At 31.0% G+C, this 11,103-nt stretch overlaps 1 protein-coding gene across 1 annotated transcript; it reads left to right on the top strand.

Moving 5' to 3' along the window:
• Positions 1-669: 669 nt before the first annotated feature.
• Positions 670-2,775, top strand: LOC129287311 (isoflavone 4'-O-methyltransferase-like). Its single transcript, XM_054923524.1, is given in 4 exon segments — positions 670-1,182; positions 1,402-1,558; positions 1,561-1,628; positions 2,246-2,775. Coding segments are annotated over 4 exon segments (852 nt in total). The 5' UTR covers positions 670-858; the 3' UTR covers positions 2,549-2,775.
• The last annotated feature ends 8,328 nt before the right edge of the window (positions 2,776-11,103 follow it).

The raw sequence follows: 11,103 nt of genomic DNA, 5'->3' as shown, positions 1-11,103 counted from the left end.
ACTCACAATCACAGTAAGACGGGCTAGTTTCCAAAGTAATTGTTCTCCTCAAAATATAATTTACTACCTGTACTTTTCTTCTTCTTTATACATTCCTTTAATATTAATTATTAACTTTCGTGCATATGGTAGTTTGAGTAATATTCTAGTTTATTATAATTAGACATAATTTCCTATATATTAAGCAAAGTTTGAGGTTAATCACACTATTCAAAGCTTATAAACAATATGATTTATTAGAACTTTTATAGTTTCTATTGATGATATTGATATCGATTGTCTTATCTATATGTAATCCTCTTTTATCTTAATCTAAATGGGCTCTCTGGTTCTATTTTCTTAATTCATTAAATCTTACAATGTCATTTTAAATATACACCATTTAAAATTCTAACAAAAATAATTTTAGAATGTAGAAACTTAAAATAAAAATTGTATGCTCGATCAACAATTTAAGACATGATAATTAACCATGAAATTTAAAAAAAATTAATATAAGTTATTCATATATAAAACGGTTAAAGCACATTGTTAGAGAAAAACTGGGAGGAGGGGAATAAGGGTTAGTAAAAGTCATGGAAGCAATGCAAAAATGCAACTTTTCTTACTCTGAATGATCTCAGTGGGGACATAGAAACAAACGGAGTCAATAATGAATAGAAAAGGCATCAAAGAAAAGTGTAATAAGAAAGTGTAACTCTATTTCTTACACAACTAGTCAAATATTTGAATTTTCTTTGTCACTCTGCTTTATATAAGCATGAGTTTTCTGCGTTATTGAAACAGCACCCAAGTGAGTTCTTTCAAGCTCAAATTGGAGAACGAGCTCACCAAAATCAAAAAAATCACCATATAGTTATGGATTCCATTGCAGCCATCCCAGAAAGTGAGTACTTTAAAGCTGAAGCTCACTTGTACAGATACATTTATAGCCACATTAATAGCACAGTTCTCAAGTGTGCTGTTCAGCTAGATATCCCAGACATAATCCACAGCCATGGCCAACCCATCACTATTCCTCAATTGATCTCCAAATTAGAAGTTCACCCAACCAAAACTGCCTGTGTGGAGAGGCTTGTTCGCTTCTTGGTGCACAATGGCTTCTTATTAGAAACCAAAGTGAACAATGAAGAAGACAAGGAAAGTGAGGCATATACTCTCACTCCTTCTTCTAAACTACTCGTCAAAGCCATGGAACCAAACCTAGCACCAATAGTAAGGTTGGTCGAGACTGGTTACATGGCTACGTTTGATTTTCTAGGAAGCTGGTTCAAAGGGAACGATAAGACGATAGCTGAGATGGCCTTTGGGGTAAGCATGTGGGAAATGCTTGAACATGATCCTCTGAGATAGAAGTCTTTCAATGAAGCCATGGCTAGTGATTCACAGATGATCACCAAGGTACTTAAAGACTCTAAATCAGTCTTCAAAGGATTGGAATCCATAGTTGATGTAGGAGGCGGCACAGGCACCACATGCAGGATCATCTCTGAAGCATACCCTAATATGAAATGCATAGTGTTTGATCTTCCACAAGTTGTTGAAAACTGTTCAGGAAGCAAAACTTAAGTTTTGTTGGTGGTAGCATGTTTGGATCCATCCCTTCTGCTGATGCTGTTCTTATAAAGGCAAGTTATTCTAATTTGATTACATAAAAATATATTAAATATGATTAAGGGTGTCATTTTTGTCCTAGAACTTTTCACATAGGGTCTATGGGTGTCCTGAATTCAATTTTATGTCATTTTCACCCTTAAAATCTTAACATTCAATGCCCTATTGTCATGCCATAAAAAACCTAACCAGAAATGTTTTGAGTTGTATTCACTTGGATGTCATGTAGTCACATCAAAAGCAGCGTCTGAATTGAAGGACGACAAGGCATCAAATTTTCATAGTTCAAAGATAAAAATGACTCACCGTCAAGTTTAAGACACCCATATATGTGAAAAGTTTAAGAGTAAAATTGATCCTTATTTTTGTTAGATATATAATACTAAATACGTAAATTATCCCCTTTTATTAATACCAACGGTTTCTAACTAATGTATATGGAGCCGATGTAATTGAACCACATAGATTAAAGTTCTTCCAATCATTTACTTAAATTCCATTCTTCATATATATATATATATATATATTGCTAAAGATTTTATATTTCATATGTTCAATATTGTTATATTGAATATTTAATTGAATCATTGAAAAGGGATGTGACATTTGGTGTTGTTGATTTTGTGTGCAGTGGATATTACATAATTGGGATGATGAAAGTTCTTTGAAGATACTGAACAACTGTAAGGAGGCAATCACAAAGAAAGGAGAAGGAGGAAAAGTTATAATCATTGACGCAGTGATAAAGGAGAAGGACGATGACGATGGCATGATGCAAGTGAAACTCTTGTTTGACATTTTGATGATGAGTACTCTGAACGGGAAAGAAAGAACTGAGAAGGAATGGAAGAAGCTTCTAGAAGCTGCAGGCTTCAAACATTACAAGACTACTCCTCTTTCTGGTTTTAGGTCCATCATTGAAGCTTATCCATAATCATTATCTGGTTTGGAACTTCTCGGAAGAAATTTATCCTTTTAAAATTTTATGTTTTTCTCCTAAGTACTTATGTTGTTGTTGTGGTAATTAGCCAAGCTTCAATTACTGATGGTGATGATGTGAGATTCACAAGTTTAAGGGAAAAAAAAATTGCTCCAGTTCTTTTAATTATTTGCATTTTTATATGATTTAAGCACGTACTGTTAATTCTGGCCAAAAAAAAAAAATGCACGTACTGTTAATTATTTTAAGGACTATCACTGCATAGGGACACAATAAGGATTTAAAAAGATATTGATTTAAATGCCAATTGACCAGGTTAACTTAAATTCGTAAGGACAGTGTGGGGACTGGGTCAAAGTCAAAAATTCAAATACTCCCATGTAAACGTATCTATTCCCAAAAGAAAAAAAAAGATACAGTTGTTAATTATAATACTCTTTTAATTTTATTTATAAGTCACTTTTAATATATTTTATTTGAGTCAAGGAAAATATTAAAACACATAAACTCTATCACTATTAACAAAAAAAAAGCATATGGGAGCATTTCTGTTTTGTCAATGAGAGTGCTTTCGAAGCTCTCTCATAGCTAAAGCTCACATATATACGAGAGTACTTAAAAAACACTCCTATAGATGGAGGATATAAGAGCGCTCTTTGAAAAAGCACTTTTATAAGTTTGGCACGACAGCACTATTTGTCAAAGGACTCCCATAAACACCATAGAACTTTAATTAAAAAAAAATATAACAAACCTACAATAACTCTTTTTCAAAGAGCGCTCCTGTATCCTTCCCAACATGAGTGCCCTCATACCTTCCCCTCACAAGAGTGCTTTTCTGATAAGTGCTCTTGTATTTTGATTCTATGGGAGCGCTCTTCAAGTGAGTGCTCTCATGTGGTATTTTTTTATTTTGTTTTAAAAAATTGATATCCTTTTACACTTTATCTTGCAGCGCTCGTTACAAATAACTAATCCATAACAATATCAAAAATCAATCCACCAACAATATAATTTAATATTAGAAGTTGTATAAAATCAAAGAACTTAACACTAAAACAAACTTAAATAAATTTTCTAACTTGTCTAATCTTTAACTAGTCTAACAAATGAAATTTTTGGTATTTTTCTAATATTAGAAGCTAGTTACCCATCACAAATAACCAATTATATTTTTTTGACCACTCACTCAATTATATTTTTTATTTGCTCCATGGTAAAATGCAAGGATTTTGTTCCTGTAAAATATTACAAGAGAAATCAACATATAATTAATTATCTATATTATATGTAATACATGAATTTAATTTTGAAACACTTACATTTGGCAAAACGATTAGCTCTTGTTGTGTGATTACTTCATTCATAAACTTCAACACATAGTAATCATACTTCCAACTTTTTATTTGTGTAGGTACCTATAAAAATAATAAAAGAAGACGTAATTATCTAAACATGTTAGAAACAAAATGTAACTAATTTACATTTCATGGATCAAATTATATATATAATTTGGATCTACAAATCAAATATAGTGAAATGTGGCAGAGCCTCCCTTATTACTTGGATGTTTCAGAAATTCTAATTCAATCCAAATAGCATATTTAGAATAATAGACATAAAATGTTAATCAAACAATTATTTAGATACATATCAAACATGGTTTATTAAGTAAATAATACAAACATTTATTTTGTTTCATGTATAATACTTAGCAGGATCACTCTTTTGTGTATTTGGAGGGAAACTTTTACCACCTCGATAACGTGCTATGGCCCTATCAAAATTAAGCATACTAACTGAAATTATACTTAATTCTTATTATAGATATGTATAAAGAATGTAGAACATAACACTTACTGATTAAATAATACCCTCATAGATATGTAATTCTTAAGCTCATTATCTTTTAATGAGTCAAGATACTAAATTGCGGGGATGAATGGATTGATGCAAACAAACACCTAATATTGCCTAAAAACATTAAATATTTTATCAAATAAAATGTCAACTAGATTTAAAGACAGATAACAACTCATCTTGGACTGTGAGGCACTAAAAATAACATGTTATTCTTTTCTTAATTCTCTCTAGGCCTCTGGAACTTCATATGATTGGAAAATACCACAATGCCTTTACCAGACTACATACCATTTCTTTTGTACTATGAGGTGTTGCATTTTGGATATTTATATAAGGTTGAATACTCATTTTGAAAGAGGATATAGACATTGAGACATTTATGTATCTTCTTATAACTCATCCCAATAGAACATAGCACCTTTTTTGCCTCGTAAGTATTAGGTGGAAGCTTGTTGTACTCTGACAACATCTCTTATAAAAGTTTAAGCAAATATTTGAAACTCTTATCACTCTATCCATTAGCCGCTTTTATTTTATATAATTTTAGAACAATTGACAGTTTTGTGATTTTCTTACAATTGGGGTACAATATGATTTATCATATCTCTTCAACCTCTCAAACATATGAGGATAGTCTTCAAGATCCTTTTCAACTATATTAGTCATCTCATCAAAATGGTCAATATTATATGTTCCACTATCACAATCAAATGATATGTAGCTCACATTGTACCTCTGATCACTAGTGTAATTCCTTGCCTCCCCATGCATGGTCTAACAACTGTAAGTTGGATCTATCCTATTACCTATCAAATGATGTCTCAATTCTGTTGGCCCTGCTTGTCTTCCATAGCAACATTTTATACAAGGACATATGATTTCATGGGGTCCTTGATCATGAGAAAATGCAAACTCAATGAACTCATCTAGCCTATCCTAATATTCTTTAGACAATCAATTAGCTGACATTCATTTACGATCTATATCACTAATATAATTATAAATATTTAGGACAAAGATTTACAATTTAAAAAAAATTCAGTAGAGTACCCCCTAAAATTGAAACATCACAAATAATCAAATAATCAAATCCAATAGTAAAATATATCAATTCATTAAAATATAAATTTTGTAGCATAATATAACTAAAATCTATTAAACAATTGTAATTTATTTTTTTATTCTCACAAATATATAACGGATTTTGCAAGTGTACGGTTTATAAATTAGTATGTAATAAATTAAGGTCGATCCCACAGAGAATTAAGTTAATTAGTAATTAGGCAATAAATTTTTCATTTTCATTTAAATCAAGCAAAACAAATTTGAGTTTGATTTTGCAAAATAAGAAATTGAAGTTATATAAATGCACTAAAATTAAAATTCTAACAACCACAAAAAGTCAAGGCAACCTAGGGTGGCTAATTCCTTCTTTAATCCATATAGCATATAATTATCCAAATAAATTCACTTAGTATTAATTTTTTAATCTAGAGTATTAATAGGGATAATTATCTTCTAATTAATTACACCTCTCTCTTGAATTAATATGCTATTCCTAACACAAATACCTAAGAGGCAAAAAGGCACAAACTCACTTTAATGTGATTATATGGGTCTAATAGGTATATTCCTATCGTATTGACAAATTAGAATAAATTGTAATCCCATATTACTCAATGTAATGGTCTAATTTAGATTTTTCTTTTTCAAGGCAAAACCTAAATTCCCAAATTTACACTAAATGTTGGCTAAGCTCCAAGTAGACAAATAAGCACAAGATTAAGTAAATAAAATTAATATTGAGCTTAAATAAATGGTTCAAATATGCTCTAATCTAATAATTAGTTCATAGCTATCTAAATGAAGAGAAAATTAGCCACACATGGCTCTGATGACAAACAAAATTAGCAATATGCACAGCAAAGTAAAGAGAAGAAGGAGAATAAAAGCTTAATCGAAGCAATCTTGAGTGAAACCCTTGATTTTTTACTAAAGCCAAGATTCTCCAACCCTTCTTTGGCTCTTTTTTCCCTCTCTGGTCGTTCTGCGACTACTGGAAGTAAGGAATGGTCAGAAATGAGGTCTCCAAACCCTAAAAGTTTGCTGAAGATCAAAACTATGTGTTTTACTAAAATCGCATTTTGGTGTAGGAAAATGCACTTTTGTTGTAGTGAACATGACCTATATAAATTTTCTTTCAATATTTACTTCCTTGGATTTGGGCTCCAAAATTTTCATCATTAGGCCCATAAATTGGGCCTCTCTACTATATAAAACCTAAAATTAATGCTAGAATTGTCTACTAACTTTCAATTACATCTTCATGTCTATTTTTACACATAATCATCCACTTAATTATATTTTTGTTAATAAATTCAACTAAATGACTTCCAATTATATTAAAAACACTAATAAATTCAGTAAAATATTAGAAGTCATCAATTTTAGGTTTATCTATTAGCTTAATACTATTATAGTCTTAAAAAAGAATTCCAATATAAGCATATCAAAACGTTTCACAAATACAACAAAAAAATTTTAAGCAAGAGTTTCCTCTTAACTTTCAACCTTTCATACTTCAATAATAACTACATTCAACTTCAATCTCAAGTAACACAAAGTAAATCCCAATATAAGCACACTAGAATATAAAGAGTATTGCATCATTTATGTCACGCCTCAAAATATGGGAGTAATCGACATGGGATATGCACCAAAACACGCATCCCTTAAGCCTAATTCAAGAAATTTTTTCATTTTTAAAATAGTTTCATGTAAAACAAAGCCATGATAAATATCATAACAACTAGGAGCTCAGCTTCTTCCAGCCAATAGATGGAATATATATTAAAATAATGATCCTAATTATAGCATATGTGGAGCATCTAGAATTACATTTACAAATAGAATTTCACAATTCAAAATTTACATCAAAAGTTAGCTTAGTCTACCTCATTCTTTATTTCCCAGCCCGTAATAAACCTTTCAATGATCTGTGGGAGATTTAGCATTAGCTAATGAATCTGAGATCAAAATATTTTTCAGTGAATAATATCCTACAGAATAGAATTTAGAATAGTAAAAATAATAAACTCAAACAGTTATGTAAAATAATTAAAAAGAATATAATAAACTTAATAAATCTGTAAATCTTAATCATAACCATAAAATGAGATTAAACTGAAAATAGCTTTATTCTATCATGCTTGAGAAAAACAAATTATCCATATGTAAATTGAAGTAGTGCACTTATTAACTGAAATCATTGAAATTTCAAGCACACTAGTTAGTCAAAAATTTTAGAATTTTTTGAGAACTTAATAGAACAGGTAACAAACATGAACACACAGTCCACGAGGGTAAAATAACAAAATGAGGCTTATGCCGCGAAAACAAATGTGGACACACAGTCCACGAGGGTAAGTAACCAAATACGACTTGAAGCCGCGAAAACAAACGCAGATGTAAAACCCACGGATATCAAACGTGAGAACAAAGCCCACGAAAATCAAACTAGCTAGTTAACAATCATAGCGCACTATAGGTTAACGAAATTACCATTAGCAGCAGTGTTCTGCTTACAGTCCTCTTAAAATTATGTTTCAAACATGTGAGAAAAACAATCATTACTGAAATAAAATTTTCACTTTCAATGCCAAGCTCGCATGGATTATTGTAAGTATGAATTTAATACTTGTCAAAATAAAATCTCGTAAATAATGTTCATTATTACATTTATTGGACAATCAAAATTTTCCAAAGCTAATCAAAATAATTTCATAAATTTTGAAAATAAGAATCTTATAAAAAAAAATTTACATGTACCTTTCACATCACATTTATTTCGTTGCAGTAATCTTATTTTTCACATGATAAAATAATTTAATTAATAATATAACCAAATTGTCATAATAATTAGAAATGATCTTCATAAAGACAAAGATGAAATCTTTCGATAAAAACTGTTATTAGTAAAATAATTGAAATGTCATTCACTTACCTAAAATTTTCTCAAAATATAAATCCTTCTCTTACCACATTAATCGATTTGCTCTCCTTCCAAACTTTCTATAAAATATATTAGGACTTTAATAAACTTCTAACAATGCTCAAAAACTCTCTTCCAACAATAACAGATCCTCTCTCTCTCTATCTCTCTCTCTCTCTATATATATACTTATATAATGACTATAAATTTAAAACTTTGGAATCAAGATTTACACAAAAGTTTCTTCATAGACATAACTAATTTTCCAATCCACTCAAAAGAACCTTGTAACATTCCAACTCTTATCACATAATTTATCAACAACCATCCATTTCCAAGAATTCACATAGTTACAAGGTAATGTCACATCTAAATTTCCTTTGCAACCTTCAAAAATATAAGTTTATAGATCAATAACACCCATACAAAACGTGCTCCTTAAAATAATCAATAAAATTTTAGATAATTACCAAAAATTAAGTAAAACTCTTTTAATAAGCATTTCATCGAATACCCTATAGGCATGAACCTTTAAACTAATGTCAACATCTTCCTCCTCAATTTCACTTCCCAAAAATTTATCAGCATCAATAATCAAATGAAGTTCAACTAAAACTCAAACCCACACGTCATCTTTTTGTTTTTTTTAAAAAAAAAACTTCAACTTAAGTCAGTTTCCTTTTATACTCAAACGATAGCACAAAAGTAAGAAGAATTTCACAGCCACAACCATTACAGCAAGCACAACCAGATGGAGGAGGGAAGAGAGGTGAGATTCACTAACCAGCAGAGCCACTGATGCCGAACCAGGAAGAGGAATAATCCGGCATTGAGAAGGGAAGCAAAACTCTGTTCTCACACTCACACAAACCAGTACCGTGCAAAAAGAGGAGGGAGAAGATTGAAGCTTTCCCCTGGCCACATGAGCACGTCGGCGACGTAACAGTGGAGAGGAGATTGAAGAATTGTCGCTGCGCCAAAGAAGAGAGGAAGAGACACTGACACGATGCAGGGGAGAGGGTGAATTCGTGTCTCTGACTTCAACAATGACAAATTCACAGCGATGTACTGAACAGCGGGAAAGGAGGATAAATAAGACAGAGATTGGCAGGAGTTTTTGGGTTTTAAGCTTCTCTTAATCTCCAGCTGGTTCGAAGGAATAGGGAGGAGGAACAAAGAATCTGGTTTTGCCACTTCTTTCTATCCTGATTGTAAAATGCCCCACAACACAAAAAGGAAAAAAATGAAAAGAGAGAAAAAAATCTGAGGAGAAATTTAAATGACCAAAAAACCAAGCTCAAAGAAATGAAAGAGTGGCAATTTAGTAATTTAATAAGTATTGCATAATGTGAGACCCCACCACTTTGCACTTTTGCCATGATTCGTACAGTCTTGAAACTAATAACCAACGTAAATTCTTCTTGGCGTCAAATCTTCATTGTTGCATCATATGTAAAATGTTTATATTTAGTATCATAAAAGACCCAATTACCTCACTCTTATTATATATATATATATATATATATTACTTTAGAATTATAATTATTTAATTTAAATTTATGGGTCATTACAATTTATATAACAACTCTATCATGTAACAATTAAAATCAATTTTAAGTTCAACAAACATGAGAGTAATTAATGTCGCCAAAAAATTAGCCAAGATCACTGATTATTATCAGACCTATGTTATTAACACACACACACACACGCATACAACAACATGAAAAAGAAACACTATAAAATTGTACATTAAAAAATTTTAAAAAAACCTCGCTGATTTGTTGCGACGACACTGGCGGCAAAGAAAAAAGAAAGCAGCGGCAAGACTGTGCTGCTTAAGACGAAATGCTCACTAGCGGCATAGTTTGAACCGATGCAACTGCAAGGAGTAGATTTATGGTGATGCTACACAGATCTGCGGCTTCATACAGTAGTAATGAGGGGGTTTCTATGGTTGACGGTGACGGCATTGAGGTGAGAACGACACGACGAGGACGAGATTTTTAAGAGAGAAGAAATTGGGGGGAGATGGGGCGAGACTTCAAAAATACGGTTCAAATGTGGGGGAGAGATGGGACACGACTTCTTAGTAATCATATATATATATATATATATATATATATAAGTGTTTTCTTAGAAAGCACTGCCATTCTTGGTAGGCGTGATCCATTGGACATAGATCCAATTTTTAAATTTTTTTGATTCGGTAGAATTTTTGAATTTATTCAAAAAAAAATTCGAACATTTTAACAGTTTTGATTTCTAAGATCAGATAAGTTTTACAGTGTGAATCCTCATGTGTAGTATAGGAGAATCTATTCTCTTTCTTTTTTTTTTTTAATGATCTTGGAGATTGTGTAATTAAGTTCCAGATTATCCCTTTCCTGCAACAAATCTTGGGGGAAAAGTTTTACTAAATTTATACCATCCGCTATTTCATATATAATTACGGGTCGAACTAAAATGTGACTCTTTAAAATAAAAGCACTTCAAAAGTATTTTATAGAAGCACTTTATAGCAAGTGCTCTTATATCTTAAGACTTTTAGAAGTGTTTATTTAATAAGCCCTCTTAAATAAAGTTTTTTTTTAATTTTTTTAAGACAATTTATTTGAGTGCTTTTTTAATAAGTGCTCTAAATGGTGATATTTTTTTTTTATTTTTTTGATAAGCAATAGGAGTGCTTGTTTAA

The sequence above is a fragment of the Prosopis cineraria genome, unplaced genomic scaffold (genome assembly GCF_029017545.1).
Source record: "Prosopis cineraria cultivar Desert tree isolate PC_DT_omini unplaced genomic scaffold, ASM2901754v1 PC11, whole genome shotgun sequence".
Taxonomy (NCBI): Eukaryota; Viridiplantae; Streptophyta; class Magnoliopsida; order Fabales; family Fabaceae; genus Prosopis; species Prosopis cineraria.
The sequence above is the reverse complement of the archived record's forward strand: the minus strand, read 5'-3'. Positions and strand labels throughout refer to the sequence as shown.